General features: G+C 38.7%; 1 protein-coding gene across 1 annotated transcript; it reads left to right on the top strand.

The window, feature by feature from the left end:
* Positions 1–300: 300 nt before the first annotated feature.
* CUL4B (cullin 4B) lies at positions 301–23864 on the top strand. Its single transcript, XM_013185167.3, has 20 exons — positions 301–1625; positions 4166–4281; positions 8569–8672; positions 9595–9664; positions 10153–10226; positions 11166–11328; positions 11428–11517; positions 11788–11870; positions 12454–12521; positions 13632–13750; positions 14333–14525; positions 14818–14922; positions 15228–15338; positions 16085–16170; positions 17027–17134; positions 17313–17426; positions 17995–18100; positions 18175–18347; positions 18870–19022; positions 20199–23864. Exons 1-20 carry the CDS (start codon positions 1097–1099, stop codon positions 20292–20294), a joined length of 2661 nt encoding a protein of 886 aa, XP_013040621.1. The 5' UTR covers positions 301–1096; the 3' UTR covers positions 20295–23864.
* Positions 23865–26273: the final 2409 nt, after the last annotated feature.

Genomic DNA, 26273 nt, shown 5'->3' with positions numbered 1-26273 from the left:
TCCCCCAAAACCCGGAGCACCCCACATCGCCCGCCCGCCGGGACGGGCCCGTGAGCGCCCAGAAGAGCCGCACGCGGTAGCTCAGTTCGCGCGGCCACGTTTAAGGACAGGAACTGCGGTCCCGCGGGGCAGGGCCTCCACGGAGCCCCCTCGGGCCCCCCCCCGCCGCCCCTCAGCGCCGCGGCCCCGCCCCCCGGGACCGCCTGAGGGAGTCGCGGCCCCGCCCCGCCCCCCGCCCGCTCCCGCCACGCGCGGCCGGCCAGCATGATCGCTTCCGGTGGGTCAGAGGGCGGTGGGAGGGCGGCGGGAGCGGACGCGTGGGGGATGCGCTCCGGCGGGGCCGGGCCTATAGGGTCGAGGTGCGGCCTGCGGGGCCGGGGCGGGGCCCGCCGCATCCCCGGGACGCCCTGCCGCGCTTCCGGGCGTCCCCGCCCCAGCATGCAGCGCGAGCGGATGTGCCGCCATCTTTAGGCTCCCTCTCTGCCGTGTATTGACAATAACAAGCCCCGTGCCGGGCCGCCCGCCCCAGGCAGAGCCAGCAGCCCGCAGAGAGGGGCAGGGGGGCAGCCCGAGCGGAGCCCGAGCGGAGCCGGGCTGCGGGGAAAAGGAGTCGGCTGGGCGGCGGAGCGGGAGAGGGAGGCGCGAGGGGCTGGAGGCCCGGCGTGAGGAGCCGCGCTCAGCCTTCCCCGGGGCTGCTCGGCGGAGAGGAGGCGGCAGGGGAGCGCGAGGCAGAGCTCGGGGAGCAGGCGGCCCGGGGGAGGCGGGGGTGCCGGAGAGAAGGACCGGGAGAAGACGGTGGGCCGCAAGAGGCAGGAGCGGACACACTCCCTTGAGAAGGGAGTGCCGGCAGGAAAACGGAGGCAAACTGTGAGGAGAAGCGAAGCGATAAAGGGGCGAGAGGGGAGACAGGGCGATCGCTCCGAGGAAGAAGGCGGCGAAGGAGGGGGAGCACGGAAGGACTCCGCTGATAAGAGGAGGAGAGAGGAATTAAAAGACTCCTTGAAGAGACCCCGGCGACTGACCCTAAAACTCTCTCCCCCTCTTTGTCACATCACAAGGATTTGATGCCCCACAGCCTGTTCACTTCTGTGTGTTCATGTTTCCCACAGGTTTCTCTTCCCCCAACCCCCCAGCTGCAGCTCAGGAGGTCAGACCTGCCACTGATGGTAATAGCAGCAGCAGCTCCTCCTGCAAGAAGAGAAAGTTAAATAACAGTAGCAACAGCAACTCTGAAAGAGAAGAATTTGATTCTATTTCCTCCTGCTCCTCTTCTCCTTCCAAAACCAACTCCTCCTCATCTTCCGCTGTCATTACTGCCTCCTCGTGCTCCTCAGGGGTTGCCTCCTCCAACCATCACCTCCAGAAGAAGCTGCGCTTTGAGGACTCCTTGGATTTTATTGGACTCGATGTGAAGATGGCTGAAGAGTCGTCTTCCTCCTCCTCTCCTGCTGCCTCTTCTCAACAGCAGCACCAACAGCAGCTCAAAAATAAAAGCCTTTTAATTTCTTCAGTGGCTGTAGGGCACCACGCAAATGGCCTGACCAAAGCTGCCTCCTCTACCGTTTCCAGTTTCGCCAACAGTAAACCTGGGTCCGCTAAGAAATTAGTGATCAAGAACTTTAAAGGTAACAGGCCATAATTCCTCACCACCCGTGCGGAGCTGCCTCTCAGCTCTCTGTTTTGTTTTCAACATGAAAACCGGTTGGCTTTCAAATAGCTCCAGGTTTTACAGGAAATGCTTTTCTGTGGTAAACGTTTCTAAACTTACGTGAAGGGGGCAATAATATTTATCATGCATACTTGCCCAGTCATGCACACATCCTGAGCTAGTCTTCCCAGTTTAGGATTATTTTTCAGTCTGCTTTCACGCTGTCGGGGAGAAGGCCTTAACCTGCCTGTTAAACAAAATATTTTACTACATAAGAGTGTAAATTGCTTTTGTTAAACTTTTAACATTTCATGGCCTTTTTTTTTTTTAAATTGGACCTGAATCTATGTCTTGCCCCTATCCATTTTGTCTGTTTGTTGGTTATTCTGCCTGTGCTTAGCTTTAAATGTTGAAACTAAGGTGATTATCAGGCTATCATGGCAGATTTTCTTTCTGCTTCCCCCACTTACATTCAAAGAAGGTCAGATTTTTGTTGGATGCTTTCCGCACAATATCCTTGCTTCAGCTCTTATTGTTTAGCTTTTTAATGTCTTTTCTCTCTCTGGATGTGCTCTTTCTTCAAGTTTACATTATTTTACAGTTTCCCAACAAACATGTTTGAGCTTCTCCAGCGTTGTTACTTGAGACCAGCTGAAGCAGGGAGATGAAACTTTCTGCTGCAGTGCTGCATAATATTCTAGTAAACAAAATTACAGTAGGTGTAGACAGCTTAGCTAAAACTCTGTAGTCTTTATCCTATAAAGATGGGTAAATTGTGAAATTTTTTTGTTTCCTTCCTGCCTCTTGCAGTCTTTTACAACAGTCTGATTAAAAACAAATCAAGAAAGAAACTTCTTTTTCCTAATGTGTTTGAGTGTAGGGGTAGAGGGGCTTAAGGATATTAAGATTAAAACTAATTTTGAAATACACAACTGATGCAGATGTGCTGTAGAGATATCCCAGGAGGTAAGGATCAGGATCATTTTAGTCACTGTAGTGTTCCAGTGTAACTTTTTGTTTTGAGGGCCTTGTAATCCTCAAGAATCTTCTCCACCCATTTCCCCTGGTCACATTGTCGTTGTTTAGTTTGGCTGTTTGAAAATTTATACTTGTGATGCACGATGGTGAAAAAGAAATGTCACTCTTCTGCTGCATGTACCCTGTTGTTATCTTTAAGGAAAGTCGGCTTTTTCTGTTCAAAATACTAGCTAAATGTCATAGATTGCATGGTGCTGCAATTCTCATTGCTTAGGAATTGGTATTCTAGTTGCTGGCTTTAAAAGGATGTTTTGAGAAGCTGCCAGCTTTGCTTTTTATTTACTCTCAGATGCTAAACTGAACAATAGTCTCGGTGTGCTTTTGTGTGTGATAGCAATAACATCCTTTACAACTTCCCAAAACCCCAAATCTTGGTATTTACTGCTGAGTAGTGTACTCGTTTCTTTCTAGCGAAAGTGGGCAAGTCCTGCTCGTATGAGTTGTCCCTATAGATTCTTACAGCACAGCAATGTTGAGATATTGCCAATACTGTAGGGAAATGTATGAGGAAAAACAAAAAGAGAGAAGTGGGGTTGTTTTGCTTTTATTATTTTTTTCAAAAGAAATCAAAAAGCTTTGTTTTTTTACCTTTGGGTTTGCAGAAGTCCATTTAAATAGAGCGAATACTCTGGATCAGTTCCACTTGTTGGTGGCATGGATGTGCATGTGACTTCCTTATGTTTCTCCTCCTCCTGCTTCCATTTGAGAACTTGTGTGTTACAACAAAAAGGGTTGTTTTAACTAGCTTGAGAGCACACAGTTTTAAAATAGTTACAGTTTTCTGGGTGTGTGACTTGGCTAATCTTTCTCAGCCTTTTTTAAATGGGAGAAACTTAATGGAAAGCATCAAATCTGCAAAGCTTGAGCTGTATGAACATTAAAAGAGGGCTTCACTCACAAATATTCACTGGCCAAACCCACGAGACGTATAAATGGATTAGTTCAGAATTGGAAGGTTTTCCTTGTGACTATAAAGCCTTACTTTATAATAAAGTATTTCCGTGTATGTGTCTTGGGGTTTCTTTCCAAGTGCTAATACAGAGTAGAATTAATGAACTTGATAAGAAATAATCTATACACAGCTGTTAATCCATCATTTTCAGCTTTAATGTTCAGTTTTTTACTCTTATCTGTGATGTCCTTGTACAAAAAGGGAGTGTAATGAAGATGCAGGTCTGTTTTGCTGGGTTTTAGGGTTTCTACCTATTAAGCTGCTCATGTATGACACATTGTGATTTTTATTTTTTAATAAATCACACATACAATTTGGGCTACTGATGTTGTGATGTGTTATGTGAAGAATAATGCTGAATTTTTACGGTGTGATATCATTTCAAACATAAGGTACTGCTTTTACACTAATGTCTAAGTACAACCTAGAGCATCAGCCTATGTCTTCTCTGAGCTATGTCTTTCTGTAAAAGGTAAAATGTTTTACTTAATACTTTCTCAAATTCTATAAAATAATTTCTTTTCAAGATAAACCCAAATTGCCCGAAAACTACACAGATGAAACCTGGCAAAAACTGAAAGAGGCTGTAGAAGCTATCCAGAACAGTACTTCAATTAAGTACAATTTAGAGGAGCTCTATCAGGTAAGCGCTTTAAGTACAAGTGGTGGGGTGGGGTTTTGGTGATTTGGGTTTTTTATTTAAAACAATTTTGAGACAGTGTTAGGAATATGATATTTTGGTTGATATTCTCACTTGAAATCTTTTCATAGAACAGTTTCTCGGATCTGAAATTGATCAACACAAATCTCAGGAGACCTAACATTGAACAAAGTTTTTTTACTTGCCACAACATAATCCAAGGTGTGGTTTCCCTTGCAACACTTGACAAGAATTAAATAAGGCAAGGGGCTGTATTTCCTTTACTGTTTGAGGGTTTATGGTGTGTAGCTGCTGAAGGAGAAATGTGAAATCCTAAGACGGTGGTGTTTAGGTATGAAAAAGATGATTTAAAGATATAATCCTTTGTCTCAAGACAGTATCTGTGATTGAGGGTTATAAGTAATTCATTTAAACACTGAAACTTTTTGTTTGCCCCTTAAAAAGTAAATAGAATACCATTGTATTATGTTGGTTTGATTGCAGTTGCTTATCATTGAGCATTATGTCTTAATTGAGAATTAAAACTCATTTATTTCCAGCAACAGCTTTGATTGCTTTGCCCTAGACGTTTTAGGAAGTGATCACACTCGAACTGCATTTCCTAACATGTTTTTCTGTAAACTCAACTTCTGCTTTTTCAGCTCTTTCTCCTCACCTGCCCCCTCCTAACATCCTAGTGCTTGTGGTTTTAGTGGTGTAGTAGCCATGCTGCTCTAGCTGGGTATAAGGAAGCACTCTAATTACTCCTAAAGTTTTTATTACCTCGTTGGTTGGTTTCTCCATGTGTATATATAAATCCTTCTCTGTCTGTTTTTAGTGTCTCTTCTTCCCCATTCCCTCCCCTTTCCATAAAAAAAAAATAAATTCCCATTTGGTTATACTTAATTTCTGTGAAAAGTTAGGGAGAAAAATCCTGTTTGCACAAGGTTTGGGGTCAGATTTAGGGAAAGATAAATTGCCATTCCTTGTAGAACCTGGAACCTAACTGGTCGAGTTCCTTGGTCCAGTGCATTTTTGAGGTTATGATAATTCTTTATAATGTTCAATTAATTTAAAAATAGCTTTTTCTAACAGTTGGTCAAGATGATATATGGTGTTGTTAAAGTAACTACAGTATTGTTAATTCTGCAAAACCTGATGAAATTAATAAATTACAATACACTATATTGGCTGGTATTTTAAACAACTCACTGTACACTGATCAGCAGAGCAAATAACAGTTAATCAAGTACTTGAGGATATTCAAGATTGTTTAAAGATGCAAAGTTGTATTGAAAACTTTGCCTCTGCTACAAAATTAGCAATGAAAAATTTCTGTTCAGTTTTACCACAGCCTTGCTTTTTAATGGTGTTTATGCTCAGAAAACAAAAGGATAAGATTTTTTTCTAAATCTCTGTTAACATTATAATAATGTAGCTAGGTTTTAAGAGAATAGAGTGCAATCTAGTATGAAATCTTTGTATTCTTTTTATAAATCTAATAATGTCTTCATTTAAAAATAAGAATAGCAATCAGCGTTTTTAAATGCTTACTTAACTAATGTCGTTTCTGAACAGCTGTTTGGTAAATGGATCTGGTTCCAAATATGCCATGGCAGACACCATTATCCAAGCACAGAGGGGAATTGCAAAATAACCTGCAAAAGTTCTTGCTGCACACCTCAAAATAACATACTTGATAATTGAGTTAAATTTGAATTTGGTTTAACTGTTGTCTGTGTTGGAAAACCTCTCTGAGCAAACATTTTGAGGCTTTATTTCTTTGTGGGCCATAACTTTATTACTTATGTTGTTCGCCACCTACCCCAGCAAGAGAAATAATACACATCTGTGATCAGCTGAAGTGCTACAGAATTGACAGCTTCTTTATCAAAACAAGTTTCCTTCTTGTAGTACCAGGAAGAAATCATCTAGGTCTTTGGTACTAGATCCATTGTTAGTTTTCCTTTTCTAATCAATCACAGATGTAAGTACTTCTGGGAAATTCTGTTGTTCTCTCATCAGAGCCCTTTCCAGTTTTTTCCTAACAGAGACCCTGGTGTGGATGCTGCAATTAAAAATTAAAAAAATACGTTACACAAAAGAAGTACAACACTTTGCTTTCAGGTGTTCTGACCATCTTTAAGACACCGATGCCCTGGCCAAAATGTTATATTCCACTAATTCTGAACAAAGCAATTTTTTGAACTGTAGCTCCTAAAGTTACCAGGAATTTTCTCTCTATAATACAACTATTGTTTTGTAGCACCAGTAGTTAAATTTGCTGCACATAACATTGCAATATTGTTTCGCTCCACAGAGCAAATCTTAAAGTTTTGTTTGTGTCCTTGGAAAGTTTGCCCTCTTAAAAATTAACATAATAATGCCAGTAAGTTGAGCAGAATTCACAAACTAAAACATTTTTACAGATGTTCTCAATGAGGATGCAGAAGCTTTGTACCTGTTGTTCAAGCACTCAGATTCTAGCACATACTTGGTGTTTAACATATAGGAGTTTCTGATACACAGAGGCAAAAGCGCAGCTTTACATGAGCTGTTGAGATGGGGGAGCTGACCAGTAGTTTTTACTGATGAAGTACAGCGAAATGGCTGCTGGTGTCAGGCTGCTAGTTAGAAGTGAGTCTAAGCGGGATTATGCAGGTGACTAACAAGTCGACAGCATTTGTCTTTCCAGCTCTGTTTCTTCTCCAAAATAAGTGGGAGAAGTCTGTTTATTGCACTTACTACAGGTCTAATCAGCCTCTCTAAACTTGGTGTTTAAAGAACCATGAAGTAGATTATCTCCTCCTATTGCATCTTTGTATTTGTTTGGGTTTTCTTAAGTGTTAAGGCTGAGAGTTGAATTTTACTGCCATTTCCAGCTATTAAGGTCTGTATACTTTCATGTCTGTGTATGGTGACAATCAATTTCTGGCTTTCCTAATCATGATTCATACGTCACATACCTGGTTTGTATTTGTGTAGGTCAGTGTTCAGAGATGCTGCTTTAGTGTTAATTGGTGTACTCACTCTCTTGCTGTACCTGTCTTTTTATGACAATAAGCTTATGCAGGTTTAGTTTTCTTTTTTGGTTGTGTTGGCTGGGGTTTTGTTTTCTTTTGATTCAACCTCTCTGTCATAGAGCCCACATTAGCTGTAGTGCACTTGCAAGCAAGCTGGTGCTTCCACCCCAGGAACGATGACTGGTTTAGCTGTTTTGATTATTGCTGTGCTTGCAGTGGTGGCTGTTAACTGTGAGAAGCTGATGGCTTCTATGTGCACTGTCAGGAAGTATTTGGGGATGTGGGGACTTCAGTGTAATGGAATAGGGATGCTCTGTACACATCTGAACTGTTTTCACTGCCTGGCTGCCCATGGTTGCTGGGGAGCAAACTTGATTTTCCAGTACTTTGATCCTATGAGTTGGTTGTACTGGCAACTAAAGCACTTTCCATTAAGAAAACAAATAAGATCAGGAAGCATTGGTTGAAAGCCATATATGTTTTTCCTCTCTTGTTTGTACAGATGTTTTCCAGAATATACACACATTGTGACTTTGTATCTCAAGGAGTTAGAATTGCTCTGTTTCTTGCCAAATCTGGGCAATAGGCATACATTTTGGAAAAGTCTTCATTGTGCTTATGGACTGTAGAATGCTTGTTTCCGTGATCAGTCTCCTAAGACAAGTCCTCATTAAACTTTTCTTGCTATGAAGCACAGGCACAAATCTTGTAGTACTTGATTGTGATCTAGAACGTTTGCCACTGTAAACACCTGGAATGTAGTTATACTACCAAAAATTGTTCAGGATTCAAACTAAATATAGCCAATGGGTAAAGGGACACACACACTTAGTTTTGTGGGTAAGGGGAATTTTAATCAAGGAAAGGACAAGCAGTGTGTTTTTTTAACCAATATTGGTGTGACTTGCAGAGCACGGCAGCTGATAAAATGAGGACCTTAGTGTCTGCTTTGAAGTATGAAACACAGCAAGCTGCTTGAATGTACTAAACCAACATCCTTGTTCTTTGTGTTCCTTATTAGCTATTGATACTCCAGCTGAAATTAATAAGCCCTCATGTTCTAAGCTGTTCAGGGCATGGCTCTCATTTTGTCGCATATTGCTGTTAGTGTCATGTCTCTCTCTTGCATGCAGCTGTTAAGTGTTACAATTAAAAGCAGGTAACCTTTGAATGAGAAGCAGAAGAATTCCACATCTCTTTCTTTCCTTGTAAAACCACATGTCAGACTATAAGCAGACTGCTTAGTATCTGTTTCTCTTTACTTCAGGCTGTTGAAAATCTCTGCTCCTACAAGATTTCTGCAAACTTGTACAAGCAGTTGAGACAGATCTGTGAAGACCACATTAAAGCACAAATTCACCAATTCAGAGAATATCCTTTTTATTAAGCTGTTGACAAGCCAGAATGTTTTTACCTGCCAGCATGTGGCGATCGATTTCTTTCACTAGTTCGTGACATTAGGCCATGGTGATTTGAATTCCTATTTTTTGCATAACTGGGTCTGTTTCCATTTTTTTGGGGACCTCACAAAGAACACTGCTAGTTCCTTTATCTGTAATCGTGTGATAACTTCATGAGAAAATGTTCTTGGTATTTATGATACGTTTTGACATCTTGGAGAAGCTCATAAAGTAAGGCTTAAAAACGGCTGTGTTGGCTGCATCAAGTACCAAACCTGCCGTGCTTGGGTAAACAGAAAAATTTTGGAACTAGTTCCTTTTTTTCTGTTTGGAAAAGTGCTAGTGGACTGGAAATGTACGATGGTACCAGTTCTGAGGATCAAAATGGTGTATCTAGAAAAGTTTGGAGTTGCATCAGAATGAGATCTTGTAAAGTGGATGTTAATTAGTACCAGAATTACCCTGTGAACTGAGTACAAGTCAAAATTTGCAAACAAAGTTTTTCTCTTAAGGTTCTCTCTTAACATGACATGAAATTACAGAATCTATGTAGTGGCAGGCTGTTAGACATATTGTGAATTGTTGGGTTTTGAGGTTTGCTTGTTTCCCATGCAAGCCCCTGCCAGGATGGAGCATTGGACAAAGCATTCAGAAGTGTATTTCCTTTTTTTTAAATAGTTCAAATTGTTTTTGTTTGTCATTATTGAGAACACCTTGTTTACGCCAGGACCCTCATTAAAACTAAACAAGTTGGAAGAAATTAAGTGGTCTTGTTTGGGAGTAGGTGAGTTCGTTGTGCTGTATGTTAAGTGTCTTTTAAATAAAACAAAATGCTGGTTCATTTCGCCGTTAGTGCTGCCTGTTAATCATAATTTTCTTAATGATTTCTTCATGGATTCATTGGATAGTGTTCTTTTTCTAAAGAAAATAGACAAATGCTGGCAAGACCACTGCAGACAAATGGTAAGTGTTTTTTTTTCCTTTTAAAGAAAAACAGTTCACTAGTCCAGCTGATACTTTACTTAATTCTGTTCCTTTACAAACACACTGTGGTTCTGAAATGTTGTCTTAAATTTAATAAGGCTTCTTTGTGAAATACAACCGTATCTGGTACGTTAGAAATTAAGCCATGAAAATAATGTAGTATATTTTTTTTAACACATTGGTCTGACCTTGGGGCTGGGTGGGGGTACACCACTTCTGAACAGTTGTTCTTATGCAACCTTTTTTCTGTTCATACCTGTTATGAAAGGAGCTATTTTTTTTCTAGAGAAAAATGCTAAATGTTGACTGAGCAGCTCACCGTAATTGGAGGAGTGTTTTAAATAAATAACAAAGCACTGCCTAAAGCCTGTCACTGGAATTTTTTTGTTGTTGTCAAGCATAATTTGTTTTGCTCTTCAGTTTCAAGAGTAAAATGATTGTGGCTTTTTTTCTTCTTCTCATACCAGATTATGATTAGAAGTATCTTTTTGTTCTTGGATCGAACTTACGTACTTCAGAATTCAATGCTGCCATCTATTTGGTAAGGGCACAAAGGATAAAATTGTGAGGGGACTATTTAAATTATCCCATGTTATCTTACTAGCTGCGTTCTAGTGACCTGTAAATTAGATGGTGAATATGTACCTGCTTATTGCAAAGGGGGGTCACATTTTTAATGTACTTACCATGAATTGTAGGATTCTTCTAGAACTGTGATAGCAAATCTCAGCTAAATATATATCAGCCTCCAGTTTGCACAGTAAAAGGAGAGGACATGTTCAACAACTGAAGTGCCAGGGTTTGGGTTGTCCAGTTATTGCCTTTAGTAGTGTAACAGTAACATGCATAGTATTTGAAGTTCTTTGAACGTTTTTGAAGGGGAAAAGTTACCTAAAAATAAGAGCAAGTAGTTTTCTTATGAACACAACCCCTCCTTCCCCAGCCCGATTTTAGTAATTAGCAAATGCCCTACAGTGCCTTTGCCATACAACATTTGGCTCTTCACTGGGTGCTAAGCTACCTGGATTACTTTGCCATAGAGATCCTTCTCTTTCAAATCACTGAGATCTTCTGATGTCTGCCTAACACACTTAGATCAGTAAGTGGTGGACTAAAAGGAATATTGTCCAACAGTTTAAACTTGGAATTGGGGCCCAGAATGGCATTCTCCTTTCCTAGTTGAAAGCTATTGTTTATTTAGTTTCAATCAGCCTGTCAACTGAAAAATACTGCAAAAGTTAGGGGGTTATTTAAAAAAAACGTGTTGGTCTTTAAAATCTGTAACTTAGAGTTGGTGCTTTGTCATGGCTTATTTTAGTATGTATGTGCTTGTTCATCATGAGTCATTTGGGGATAAAGGAGTGAGGAATTCAGAGAATGCATGTAATTTATTGGGCTCTGTTTGATCTAGATCAAATTTTATTAATATTTGGGGCTGATTCTTATGCAATATATTAAATAGTTTTTATTTTCTTTTTAGGGATATGGGGCTAGAATTGTTCAGAACTCATATAATAAGTGATCAGAAGGTTCAGAACAAAACTATTGATGGCATTCTTCTACTCATTGAGAGGGAAAGAAATGGTGAGGCTATTGATAGGAGCTTACTGCGAAGCCTTTTAAGCATGCTTTCTGACTTGCAGGTGAGTAAGCTTGTTTCAGCTTTCAACCAATAAACCAGCTTATTCTTATTTAGTGCTCATTAAGCTTTACCCTGGATTGTTGTTGTGTTATTTCCCTAGATATATCAAGATTCTTTCGAACATAGATTCTTGGAAGAGACTAACCGCTTGTATGCAGCAGAGGGCCAGAGGCTTATGCAGGAAAGAGAGGTATTTTGAATTTTCAATTATTTTTTTATGCCTAATGACGGGACACTTCTCAAGGAGAGGAACTAGTCTGTTGCACTAAATAGTGTACTGGGCAATAATGTGTCTTGTATGTTTTATAGTACTCTGAGAAAGCAAATTCAGATGAGGCTTCCTTCATTCACAGTGTAATGATTTGTGCTTTAAACTGGAGCTGCTGGAGCTGTCAGCCAGCATTGTCATTTTTTTCTCTTTTGATTTTTAAAACATACAAAACTACTCTGGCATTTTCAGGTTCCAGAATATCTTCACCATGTCAACAAGCGCTTGGAAGAAGAAGCAGACAGGATAATCACTTACTTAGATCAGAGTACACAGTAAGTGTAATCTCTCTTTGCTTTGTATCATTAGTGGTTTGGCTCTCTTGTTGAGAGCCATCTAATAGCTACAGTTTATTTCAGTTATTAAACAATCATCAAATGCTTCTTATTTCCCAAAATTCCTTGGTTATGATGAAGTACTGTCTTGGTTCACACAGCTGATAGCCTTTTCTTGTAAGTCACTGCTTTGACATAAACATTGTTGGGCATCTCTATTTAGAAATACAGGCTGCCACTCCCCGTCCAAACATCTTCCTGAAATGCAAATAATCAGCTGTCATACTACCTGAAAAAAATAGGACAGAGGATAGAGAATTCTCAAGTAAAAGGCTGTTAATATTTACATATTCTTAATGGGGTGTGGAAAATTGACTAATTTTACTCTTCAGTCTTTTCTACTTGGAGTCAGGATTTCCACAAAATCAGGTTGAAAAAAGGACAAATGTGTATACTCATTTACGTCTTTGGCCACAGATAATTAGAGCACTCCCAATGCTGATTGTAGTTAGTGTAATCTCAAAATAATTAAAACTGTCAATACTGGAAAAAGGAAAAGTAATTCTAAACATTTTTTCTATAGGAAGCCACTAATTGCAACTGTAGAAAAGCAACTTCTAGGTGAACATTTAACAGCAATTCTTCAGAAAGGTAATCTTTCTTCTTTATAGAAATGTTTCTAATTACTGCTTCGGGGCTTTCAATTCCTCTGCTGAAAAAGAAAGTGACAGATTCAGGTGCTGGGGGATGACACAAGCTACATCATTCTTTAATGCCCTTTGCTACTCAGTTCATGAAATAGCACTGACCATTTTGCAAGAGGGCAAGTACCATTCTCCTTGTCAGAGGTAAGAAGCCACAGTGGTGTCTTCAGTTATATAACAAAGCAAACTGAAAACTAGAATAGGGGACTCTTCAGCTCAATGTGTTGAGTAGCATTCTGAAGACTTAGAGGTAAGGGAAAAGCCTTTGAATTCTGGCTGCACCGGAAAAGAGAAACACTGATTGCTTGCTGTTTGTAAAATAAAGCTGTTTTTTTTATTTAAAAAATAAAAAAATGTGAAATTTGAGCAGTGATGTACATTAACCTCAGCTCTTCAACAGTCTCTGTGGAGTTAGTGACCATTTGTTACTCTGAGGGATAGTCTGGAGATAAATATGGGTGTAGCAAAAGTTGGATAATAAAATGATCAAATTCTTATCTGTTTTGTCCACAATCTGGTTAGTATGTGAGCATCTTCCTGCACATCTGGAACAGACTGTTTATTGAGAGGAGTATCAGGTTGGCAATATTTACCCATGTACTTTTTAGAACCTTGCTCTAGAGTATCAGGCCTTCTGCCAGAAAGTTAAAAAAAGCGGAAGGTGAAGATATTTCTTGAAGTTGCTTGCCTTCAGACATCTGTAAAATGCATTTTTTCAGCTGGAATTGAGACTTAGAGCTCTGTATTGCCAGAGGACCTTTCCTTCTGATCCATAGAGCATAGACCTCTCAAATTTTTAGGGCAGAGTAGAGCAGAAGTAAGCAAAGGTGTTGTGATTAACATGTTATGTAAAGTAGCCTAAGAACCAGTCCAGATAGCTCTTCTACATTTCACTGGATTTCTGTTAAATCGGGTAGCATTCCAATTAAAAAAAATACAACCTAACAGATTGATAAGAAATGCTAGTATTGAAGAGGTCCCTTACTGTAGTAATATGCTGTGCTCTCTGGGGATCGTTGTATGTTTTCAATTTTTACTGAAATTCTCTCATTTGCAGGTTTAAATCACCTTCTTGATGAAAATCGAATTCAAGACCTGTCTCTTCTGTATCAGTTATTTAGTCGTGTGAGAGGTGGAGTGCAAGTTCTCTTACAACACTGGATTGAGTACATAAAGGTACCATTTCTAGAATTCTGGTATTGATTGGGTTTTATACACAGATATTTAAGTCATCTCTAAAAACTATTGCATTTTTGTAAGAAATCATTACATGCTTATAAGCAAATATTAACAGCCTTTGAAACTCTACTGGGAAAAGTACAGTAACTGTTCAGGTCTTGTTGAAGAAAATAGCAAATTGTTCAACTGAATTATTGAACTCCAAATAAATTTGAACTCCAAATAAACTCCAAAATAAATTTGGAGTTACCTTGTTTATAGCTAGTTGTGGGAGACAACTATATTTTTTCCAATATGTGTTTTGATAATGACAAAACACTTCTATCATCTCCATTCTGAAATTTCTTGTCAGAAAAAAGTTCTAAATTTGTTTATCTATTGACAGTTTGGTTTTGAATCAACATACACGGTCTGAGAATGACGACATATAATTCCTTTATAATGCTGTTACTTCTGTTGTGTTAGTGGAACTAATAGGAATATCAAAACCAAAACATTACAAAGATAACTTAAGTTTTAAAAGTGTTTTCATTTAAATTCATTGTTCAGACTAATTGAAAGACATGTTTTATTTTTCAGGCATTTGGTAGCACAATAGTAATTAATCCAGAAAAAGACAAAACCATGGTCCAAGAACTGCTTGATTTTAAAGATAAAGTTGACCATATTATTGATGTTTGCTTTCTCAAGAATGAGAAGTTTGTAAATGCCATGAAAGAAGCCTTTGAAACATTCATTAATAAAAGACCAAATAAGCCAGCTGAACTCATAGGTATTTTCATTTGGTCTCTTCCTATGTGAGAATTTGGGTGGGGGGACAGGAGGGGGTTGCTGATGCAGCTTAAACAGATGTGGTGTGATACGGAATTGTGTGTTGAGATACAACATACACTACATCCTCAAATTGTGGTATCTTCTGTGCCTTGTTATGCAGGTGATTTAAACAATTTAGATTTTAACAATAAAAAGATTTTAACAATATTAAATTTAAAAACAAGTGCATCGTTGTTTCCATTGTGCTACTAGGCATATGATAAACTTGTTATACCTTAACATTCTTTTAGCTAAATATGTAGATTCAAAGCTCCGTGCAGGCAACAAAGAAGCTACCGATGAAGAACTTGAAAAAATGCTGGATAAAATTATGATCATATTTAGATTCATATATGGTAAGTGATGTTTTTGTGTGTGGATACAGTTGTTTAATCAGCAACATAAAAGTACTTTGAATTCACTTTTGCGATCTTTCTACATTTTTAAGCATTCATTCTCTGTACATGCAGTTTGCTGGTGCAGTGCTGTTTAACTAGTATTTATTAAAATGCCTGTAATGAGACCTGACTCCAACTCTGTTTAAATCTTAACGTGAAGGTCCTTGCTAGCTTTACTGAATTTTGAATTGGGCCCCTTAATATCAGTAATGTTTAAAAGCTCCCAATGACTTGTGATCACTGTCAAATCTCATCTGTTACAGGAAAAGATGTGTTTGAGGCCTTTTATAAAAAAGATCTAGCGAAGAGGCTATTAGTTGGGAAGAGTGCATCAGTCGATGCTGAAAAATCTATGCTTTCCAAACTCAAACATGGTAAATCTCTCTCCCTTTTCCAGCTTCCTTTTGAAAACAGTCATTTTAATGAGACCTCCCAGAAGTGCTGTTTGTATTTCATGCTTTACATGAGGCCAAAAATCTTTGCATGCAATTCTTGAGTGACTGGTGTTTTTTGGGGAGAATCGTTTGCTTTTATTTTAGTAACTATAGCAGAAATAGCCAAAACCCAGCAGTTTAAAGTTCACTGTGTCTCGTGGCCTGTGGGATAGAGTTGATGTTCCCTGCAGAATAAATCAGTGATGTATTCAGAGAACTTGAGGGTGACTTTTCCTCTTGCAATTTACTCTGTATAAGGTCTGAACCATGAAGCTGCCAGTTAGCAGTCTTGTAGTCTGGTCTTCATTGCTTCGTAGTATGGCTTCTTTGGGTGGTAGGAGCAAGATTTTTAGAGCTCAGTGCTGTTCCACCATCAAGAGAGGGTTTGGTAGGCGGCTCATTAAGATTAAGATCAAAGTCTGAGTGACAAGCTGCCGGTGGATTCCTAGGAAGAATAGTCATGTCCACACGGGGGAAAAAAATAGGTTGCAAAATAGCTGCCACATTAAAAACACTTTTCCCCCTCTTGTTTATAACCTTATTACGTTTCATAATTAAGTCCGGGTCTTTATTTGCTGAACATTTACTGAAATAGGTGGTCTTGCTTCCAAGTGCATTCTAATACTTACAATAAATACTCTATGTTGTTGATCTTTTTTTAAAGAATGAAATTTTCTTTTTTATAGAATGTGGAGCTGCTTTCACCAGCAAACTTGAAGGAATGTTTAAAGATATGGAGCTTTCAAAAGACATAATGATACAATTTAAACAGGTAATGCTGGAAAGCCTGCCATGGCTCCTTCACTTGCTTGGTTTATGAATGAGTTATTTTCAAAAAGGCTAATAAGAGAGTGCAGGATGTCTTCAGTTGTAAACATTTCTATTGTAATTGATTTAAACTCCTTTTGAATTATTCTAGTCTGTAATGTTCTTTCACTACAGAGAAAAGGGCTTTGTTAGTGATCCCTTTCAAAGGGAGTGGGCAAAAGCCCTCACTGAAAATCAGTGAGAGTTTTCTTAATTTGTTTCTCTACTTTTAGAAAAAAATGCTGCATTTATTAGTTGTTTTCCTGGAACAAGAAGCTTTAAACAAAAAAAAAAAAAGGAAAGAAAACAATAAAAGGAGAATTGTAAACTTCTAAAACATTTCAACACCAGTTAGTAGCACTATATTCTGATGGGACTGGCTCATAAATTTAGTCATTTAGGCAAGTAACGATGCTTCTCAGACAATGCTTTTGGACATCAATTACAGCAGTCCTGTAACTGTTTGACTACAAGTGAAGTGCAACTTAATTTCTTCAATTGATGTATCTTACATGAATTGTGATGTGAAGATGTACCTACTTATAAGTACATCTAGTTATAGGATATAACTAGGTACATCTTCACATCAGCTTGCTAAAGCACTTCTTTTCCTGTTTTCTTCCTGAAAAACACCTTTAAAACACCTGAAAGTGCTTTTTCTTATCCTAATTTTCTTGTATGTAGCTCACATTTTACATAACAAAGGCATCACAAGGTTACTTGCCTTCTGTGCTCTAATGTCTGCTCTAGGTAGCTTTTCAGTTCTACCTGAAATGTGTTTAATAAACACTCGTGTATTTCAATTTGTTTTCTTTCTGCAGTATATGCAAAATCAGAATGTACCTGGCAACATTGAACTAACAGTGAATATCTTGACTATGGGTTATTGGCCAACTTATGTGCCTATGGAGGTCCACCTACCCCCAGAGGTAATGAATAGAGTCATGTTACACCAAATAGCAGCCTAATAGTAATGCATCTTGATACCAACTGCAACTTGGTTTTATCATCAACTGCTACGTAGTTTGATTGTGGAGTACGAAGGGATGCTTTTAAAGTAGAAATTGTGTATTGGTATGTGCTTTTTTGTTTTTCTTCCATTTTTAGATGGTAAAACTGCAGGAGATTTTCAAGACCTTTTATTTAGGAAAACACAGTGGTAGGAAACTTCAGTGGCAATCAACACTAGGTCACTGTGTACTAAAAGCAGAATTTAAAGAGGTGAGTCTTGTTTCTCTTATTTGTGTTGCTTTGTCAGTTCCAAAATGTCAGTTTTAGAGAGCTTCTGTTTCCCTTCAGCATTTCTTCATGGTCATGAATATATTTCAAGAAAATTTATCTTGGAATCCAGGAATGTTACCAGTTAGTTGTATTTTTCATAACAATGTTAATGATAAAACAGGAAATATCAAACATGGTTATTGCAAAGATCCTATGGTTGCTGATGCTGTATTTTTAACTAATGCATGTGTTACACTTTGGATTAGAGGTCTTTCAAACTGTGATTTTAAGCACTTGATGGATTTGAATTTGTCTCAAGTAGATGTATACCTTAGCAAATTTGGTATTTGGTAGTTTAACCTTCTAACCTCTATCTTAGTCTGCATTTCATTTTAAAAACAAAAGGTGACCAGTAACTTTTATTCTTTTATATTCCCTAATGAATAAAGGAGCAACTGCATCCTTTAAGTGAAATAATTGATATAGAATTGACATAGAACAGTGACTTGATCGTTTTTTCTCCCCTGAAAAAACACCCTACTGATGTCTGTTGTTTTCCCTGTGACAGGGGAAAAAAGAACTTCAGGTCTCCTTGTTCCAGACACTGGTGCTGCTCATGTTTAATGAAGGAGAGGAGTTCAGTTTAGAGGAGATAAAGCAAGCCACTGGGATAGGTTGGTGTTGAAAACAACTGAGTACTTCCAAGTGTTCTTGACTAAAAATACTAAACAACTTGTTTCTGCTATAGAGGATGGAGAGCTGAGAAGGACACTTCAGTCTCTGGCTTGTGGCAAAGCCAGAGTACTGACTAAAAGCCCCAAAGGAAAAGACGTTGAAGACGGTGATAAATTCACATGCAATGATGATTTCAGACATAAGCTCTTCAGGATAAAAATCAACCAAATTCAGATGAAAGAAACGGTATTTTTGTTGTTTGTTTGATTGGTTTTTTGTTTTGTGTTTAATGCTGTGGGGTTTTGATTCTTGGTTAGGTATCTTGTTGCCTGCCCGTTTACAAGCTTTTTTCCCTCTCAGTTGTAACGTACATACTGGTATCTGTGTGAAACATGCACGTATATTGTGGATGTTAGCACAAACATAGCAATGAGGATTTAAATGTGAGCTTCCAGACTAACTTAGATACCAATGATGCTCTATAAATGAGGTTGATTAGCAAAAGTTCCAGTTAGTAACTGTTCTTTTTCACCCTTAATCATTCTCTAGGGCTTTACTGATTTGTGAACATAGAAACCAATTCAGTGAATTTACCATCCCTTGTGCAAGTTCTTCTTAAGAGCAGAGTTTCGTCTTTAAAGGATTTATGTCAAATATATGACAGTAAACCTTTTATTGTCATAAACTAAGAATTGTCCTAGATATGAAGATGAATTGATTCAACAGTTCTAGTATTCTCTTTAAAACTCTTTTAAATGGATCCATCAGGTAGAGGAACAGGCAAGCACTACAGAGAGAGTATTCCAGGACCGGCAATACCAGATTGACGCCGCAATTGTACGAATCATGAAGATGCGCAAAACGTTGAGTCATAACTTGCTTGTGTCAGAGGTCTACAACCAGCTTAAATTCCCAGTAAAGGTGTAGTACTGATTTTTTTCTTTAAAAATGTGTTACTACTTGTTACGTTCCCTGGCCTGTCCTCAGTTAAACAGTGTTTCTGTCTAAAGTGTGCCTTTTTTTTTTAACTGTTAGGAGAGACAAATACTTAATTTCAGAAATTTTTTTAAGTGCCAGTTGCATTCATTCATTTATCTGAATATTGCCTCTGGCTTTTGGTAAGTTAATAAAACATATTAATAATGGTTCTCAGAACTGTGAGTTTGCTAGTACTAATTGGAAGCTAAGCTGTCTATGTTTACACATGGATGTTCTTGCATTGCTTATGTTTTCTGGCAATGCTGTTTTAGGGGTGAGAGAAAAATGGTTCAGATATACAGAAGTGTTTTTGATTCTTGACTTAATTTGGTTGACAATTTTTAATAAATTAGTAGCCAATAAATGTACAATGTTTTTCCTAGACAGATTATATTAGTTGATATATACAAATATCTATGGAATGAAAATTAAGTATTTGTGAATGTCTCAAAGCTAAAGCAGCCCATAGTTGCAATATATGAATGAATAGCTTATTGTGTACAAATGCCAAATGGATTTTCAAATAGACAGTGATGTATCTGTGTTTGAGTTCAAATATACAGTGCATTCTATCAATGGGAATTTAAAATTAAAGGTATTGCCATGTTACTCTGTTTTGTTAACATGTTCAGCTACTGCAGGCCTGTAAGTTTTACATAAGCTGTAGCTGAGCTTGCTTTTCCCCACTCCTCCATCTTGAGACGTTTGATATAAGTTCTTCACTGAACAAAGTCTTAGGGCACCCAAACTCTTGCAAAACTTATTTGCATCAAGATAAAATGACTTACACCATCTAGGTAAAAGTCACAAATAAAACCGCTTTGGTATGAAATGTATGAATTGTGGTTGTTCGTAGTAGAGTTCAGTTTAAACAGCAGCAGATATCTTTCCCTGCTGTAAAAAGACTATGCTTAGTTGCAAGTAACAAGCTAATTTTGTAACTTTCTCTTCAGTCAGTTATACACTGAAAATTTAAGGATCTTTAATGCTCTAAGGGATTTAAGTGATGATATTTGTTTCCTTTGTCATTTTGAACAGCATCGTATTTGGCTTAAATAGAAAGAATTAGAGAAACATTGACCACAAAATCATAATACTGACATCTGCTTTATTTTACAGCCTGCTGACCTTAAGAAGAGAATAGAATCCTTAATTGACAGGGACTACATGGAAAGAGATAAAGAAAACCCAAATCAGTACAACTATATTGCATAAACATATGTTGGCCTTTGTTTTACTGCACACTTGGTGTCATACGCAATTGCCAGTGGATAAACTAGCCTGTTGATCCCGTTAATTGACTTTTTATACTACCGATGACTGAATGAAAGCAGTGTAATGGAGAAGTATAGTAGAGTGGACGACTTCTTTCAGTGGTTAACATGCCCATTTAAAGAGTACTATTTACATTTTAAGAAGAATGCTGTTGAACTCTTTGCATGTTATTTAGTAAGATGTGCAGAAAGCTGCAAGAAAGTATCTGGTCTTCGTGATTCCATTTGTCTCTGGGTCTGAAGAGGAGTCCCTTGATAAGACAGATGTCTTTGATGCCTTTAAATGGAAACAGAAGGTTAGTTAATGTAAGAAAATAGCCTTTAAAATGCTTAAACTGCATGCAAACTTTTAATTTACTGTACAGAATGCATTTCAGTTAGCAACATACCATTGATCTGGTTGATACCCACACCTGGATTTTTCTCGAGGGAGGGGAAATGGGGAATAAGCCAAGCTATGCTTATTGCTGATCTAGTGGAATATATTCTTGGTTGCAATTAAGATAAAAATGATACCAATATAAAAATGATGTATAAAGGTTGCAGTGTGGGCATATATATTATATATACAAATACCATTCTTAAATAACTGCTACAACAAAACAAGTTTAGGTTTATATTTATATGGCTTGCCTGTAAGACTTGGTGTTCACCTTCGGGAATTTTAAGCATAAAACAGCCATAATGGAAACAAAAGTGACAGTTTTTACTAGTCATGGGTAGGAGGCCTTCACCTCTTGGCAGCAATACTCTACAAAAGAGAATCTATTTAAAGGTATTTATGAAAAGCCACACTGTTCTTGTGGTACAGCTATAAGAACAAAAGTTACAAACTAATTTTAATACTTGCTTTGCAACATTCTGAACTTGAACAAACCTCAAGGTTTAGACAGGGTGCTTACAAGACTGCCCTGCTTTGGATTGCTTTAACTTAAAGCTTTAAGAACTCAGCCCTAGATGTGGCAGGCCTCCTAGAACCCAGAAGCCTACCTCTCATACAGAAAGATAGTTGAGTATTGCTACGAGGCATCTAAAACATTTTCTTAGATGACCAGAAAGCATTCTTTGCATCTTGATAAGACATGGGAGAATTAAGTCACTTGAATGTAGAGCTTTTTTCAACAGAATGCGTTTTTTATTGCTATAGCAGTGTATGCCAGGAATACATGGGGAAAAAAAAGTGTCAGCAGAAAAGGTAACTCCTCCACATAACAGTTCTTCCTTACCCAGCCAAGCTTTAGACCTACAATCAGCTGTGTTGCAAAGTACAGTGAAAAACCTCATCCTCTTTCAGGCACTGATAGTCCTGGAGAATACCAGATATTTCTTGAAAGCAAGATGATACTTTTTTTAGTGACAGTGTAACTTAGCTATCTAGGATCTATAACTTTTTATCACTGTGATACCACATTCAGGGGTGTGTATGTGTGAGAGGGGGAGTGCGTGCGTGCGTGTCTGTTTTGCATTTGACACATCCCATCCTTGCTGCTTTTTTGGTCCATTGTTTAATTCCATGTTTTCTCCAGCTGTGTTTTGCTCAAGCTCTTTTGTATGCAGTCCTCAGTTGTCAGATGAAGCAGATGATTGTTGTTTTTTTCTCCCACTAAATTACTTGCTGTCACCCTCCACTAACTGTCATACAGCTCCTTATATGATCTGCAGAAAATGTACCTTATCTTCTGACAATATTGCAGCATAACTTCTGGTAGGTATCCAGGACCACCCTTGCCTCTGTAATAAATGCTAATACAATTATTTGGTAAGCAACTTGAAGATTGCTCCAGCAAACAGAGGCAAATCTTTAAGTATTAGTTCGAATAGACATCCACTGGGGAGGAAAACATGTCATTCCCTGCCCCCCCCCCCCCCCCCAAAAAAAAAAAAAAAAACCTTCTGTATTTTCCATTCAGTGTTCCTTTTTCTTGTATGTGTTTTGTATCTTTAGCCAATAAAAGATTCCTTTTAAAAAGGTTTTTGGAGAAGGAGCATAAAACTTCTCTCTTTGTGAGACAGGAGACGATGAAATCGACATTGAACTGGTTCCATTCAATCAGTTGTAGCAAATCAAACACCACCACATGTTAAAAACGTCTGCTCTGGTAAAATCCTCCCTCATCAGACAAGTGTGTTGCGTTCAGTCAAACCAATCAGAAAGGTACAAAGGCTTAATTAATTTTTATCCCATCCTTTTCAGTAACTTAAATGCAAAAATTAGTACATAGAAAAATGTCCTCAACTCTCATGAGACTTCCATGATCTGAGGCAGACCCTGAGTGGCAACCTAGTTAAAGCAACCCGAAGAATGGATTTTGAGAATACTGGCTAGGCTGAGCGAAGGGGTGAGAGAGGGGAGGGGAGAAGGCTTCTCATTGCTGGATCTTCACAGCTTTTCCCCAAGAACTTGTTCATCTCTTCTGCTAAGGTCTCACTCATTCCTGGTTAATGACAAAGCTGCAGCCAAGATTTCTTGTCCAGCCGTATAACTCTACAACTTCTTGCTGGGATCACGTGCCTGCCTATTGAGCCATATATATCTCTATATGAAAAAAAAAAATAAAAATAGGAGTGGGCTTGGACCACAGTTCATCTGGCTATAACACAGCTTGTCTGTTTGGCCACACATTTTTAATCTTGACTCTTGCATGCAGTTTATAGCACCTTGTTCATAAGAAATTGCAGTTTATTCTTAGAAATATATATTTTAGGTTTTTTTAATCTTTATACCCATAAATGGACTATTTTTTTTGTCTTGGCTGGCTTAAAAAGTGACCATTTTGTTTAAATGCTGTAATTGCAAATGTGTTGTAAACATTTTGTTCTATAGTTTACACAAAGGTGCCAAAGTAAATAGTTAATAATAAAAAAAGAAAAAAAAAAAACTAGCAAATTGTTAAGTTGCTTTAGCTGTGCTTCATATTTTGGTCTCTGCTCTTTTTTTTTTATCATTCAGACTTTTGTTTTTTCCTAAGCATATCATTTGCCCTAATGTCTTTTTCTTTTTTTAAAGAAACAAAAGTGCATCTAATGGTGCATCTAGTGGTTCAGATACCACTTTGTTTTTTTTTAGTGACTTCATACAGTAGGAATAATATTTTCTTTGAAAAGTTACACTAAAATTGTAAGAGTACAGCAGCATTCAAAAATGTAATATACTTTTTGTATAACAGTTCTTCAGAATATGTCTGGAGTGGGGAAAAAAAAACCTAACCCTGTTACTTTTCAGAAGCCTCTTCACTCGGCTACCAGAACTAAAAAAAAAAATGTGCTTTTTCACTGCATCAAAAAGTTATAGTTTATGCAGACTTGCAAACAGGGCATGTGTCATCATTGCATCCTTCGATGCAAAAAGCAGCAAAACCTTTTTAATGTTTCATAACAAGTCTGATATGGATACAGAGAGTCTTTCTTAAAGTTGGTAAATAATGTAAATACATGTCCTTTCAGAGAGTGAGTCTGTTATCTAGGTATTTTGTGTCATTTAATAAATATTAAACAGTTTTGTGTTGATAAACTCTTGTGTAAAATGCCTTCTTACTCAAATTTCTGTATGTTGGGCTTACTAATGTTTCTGGCTTCTTTAAAATCTTTAGCTTGTGCTTTGATAGCAAAATACCCGTGTGCTATTTAAATATAATGAGTAGTTCCTTTTTCATTTCAGTCATTAAAATCCCTTGACTTTTCTAAACCAGAAATGGTACAAAAACACCAAATGTGGTGGCCTGTTGCTAGTAGAGGAGGCTACTCTCCTGGTGTATGTCTGGCCTTAAAGGTGAGAGCACTATTCCTGGTCTCCCAGTGCATTTAGTGATTTTTCTAATGGTTCTGGCACAGTCATTGGAGTAAAGGCTAGGGCTTCTCTTGTTGGTGATGGCTGATTGGGCCAGCTCCTATTTTTTCTTCAGCCATTTGGAACTGTCAGACTAAATCTGAGCAGAATTTGCTGGGAATATCTTCAGCCCAGCCTCTCCTAATGCAGGTGTTCTGGGGACAGGTGGGGAGATGCGAGGTGGTTTTGCTTTTGGAGCACTTGAGAGGTAGTTTGAAAGCACAGATAACTGCAGGGAGGCAAGTGATGATTCTTCCAAGCAGTTCTCTTGAAGATGCATATACTGTAGGGAGGCTGACCTTGCACAGCACTGCCGTGATCACAAAACAGTCCTAGTGGGTGGCATTTTAAAATAGATATGGTAAATGTCTTCCACTAATGCTGCTCAAGTGACTTTTTTTCTGTTATAGCTTGGAGACATCTAAATGCATGGCATGTTTCTTCCAGTAACAATTTCTTCTTAAAAAGAATATTTCCTACTTCCTACGTTCTCCACAATCCTACAGAATTTTGTTTAAAAAAAATAAATAATCCTACAAAAGCAGATTGATAGTTGGAGACTGATGGATCTTCTGTCTATTCCCTCTGAACAAAAGCAGTAAATACTCCTATTACAGTAAACCACAGTGCATTTCATAAAGTAATCCCTCCTGATTTTGAATTCAACTGCGAAGAGAAGCAACAGATGTTGATCTACCTACAATGGAGCAGTTATTTCTTCTGGTTAAGTAACTTTGCTTCCTCATACAAGGCTGTCTTTCAGATATCTCTTAGATCTTGCCTTGCTGCTGCTTACCGGACATTAAGTATTAAGTATACACAAAGTGTCAAAGGTAACTTTCTAAAATGAAGTAGCATGTGGCAGTGCCATATAAAGCTCCTTTTTTAAGGGTGGTAGCTGATATCCAGCAAATACTACATTTTTAGTGACGACTGTTTAGCTTAACTCCTGAAATCAATCAGATGTTTCAGCTTGAAATATCTGTATTTTATAATAGGGATGTCACTAGGTGTTCTGTGTTAAAAGTTAAAATTACTTGGGCATTTTATTATGAAAGATTGGCTTTTCTAAACAAGTGTAAGTCTAGAGGCTCTGCTCCACCTAACAATGTTTTCAGTAAAAAGGAGATTGTAGGAGGCATAGCCTTGGTGCAGCATAGCCACTGTGCCTCTGCAGCAGGGAGAGAGCATGAGAGTATGCTGCAGCTAAGATTATAAGGAATGGATTTCTTTTTACCATGTGGAAAGGGGAAGTAGTTCTAATACCTACTGAACTATTGGTGCTGGATTCTTAGCAATATGTTCACTTTGTGTTGCTTTTTTCCCCCCTCTCAGAGAAAGCCTCACATGAAATCACAATGTGCATTTTGCTCACACTTGTGTGGTCTCTGAAGTTTGAAGTATATCTGATAGCTGTTTTTGACAATGTTCACAAAAAGGTTACCTTTCTCTAAAACAGCCCCCTGTCTACGGGAAGGAAATGTTCCCCTCAGTGCCAGCTGCAGGCTCCCAGCAGCACAGCTCTGTTAGTGTCTGCTGAAGGCCATGTCTGGCGCTGTGTCAGGCCCTGCTCAGCTGGGTGCATGCTGGGAAGGAGGCAGGGGCTGGGAACAATGCTACAAGGAGTGCCAAGAGCTGCCTGCTCACAGGTAAGCTGGAGCCTGGCCCCAGCTCCAGTAGGGCCTGCTCTATGCTACATCGAACTGGTTCTGCGAGCGGAGCGTTGCAATGCTGCCACTCGCCCGCAATGGCGATGTTCTGCATGGCCCTTGCCTCCTTTCTTGCTGTTTTTATTCCTGCAGCAGCTGCTGCTTCAGACCCTAGCTCCAAAGGCACAAAGCAGATCTGCAGCCTCAAACTCCAACAGTATTGGTGGGATAGGGCAGTGCAAGGTACGAGCTCAGGCTTTGCCAGCCCAAGCCTGCTTGCTCTGCCGGGGCTGGGAACAGGCCAGGCATGATGGAGCGCTGGAGCCCTGCAGTAGCACCCCCATAATATAACAGCTCTGTGATATATAGTTTCCCTTCCAACCCTGTACTTTAGATGCAGCTTCCTGCTTGAGTTTGAAACTTCCTGCTGAAATTTCTCCGAAAA

Source organism: Anser cygnoides, chromosome 13 (assembly GCF_040182565.1).
Source record: "Anser cygnoides isolate HZ-2024a breed goose chromosome 13, Taihu_goose_T2T_genome, whole genome shotgun sequence".
NCBI lineage: Eukaryota > Metazoa > Chordata > Aves > Anseriformes > Anatidae > Anser > Anser cygnoides.
Note: the sequence above shows the minus strand (reverse complement) of the source record. Positions and strands in the feature narration are given on the sequence as shown.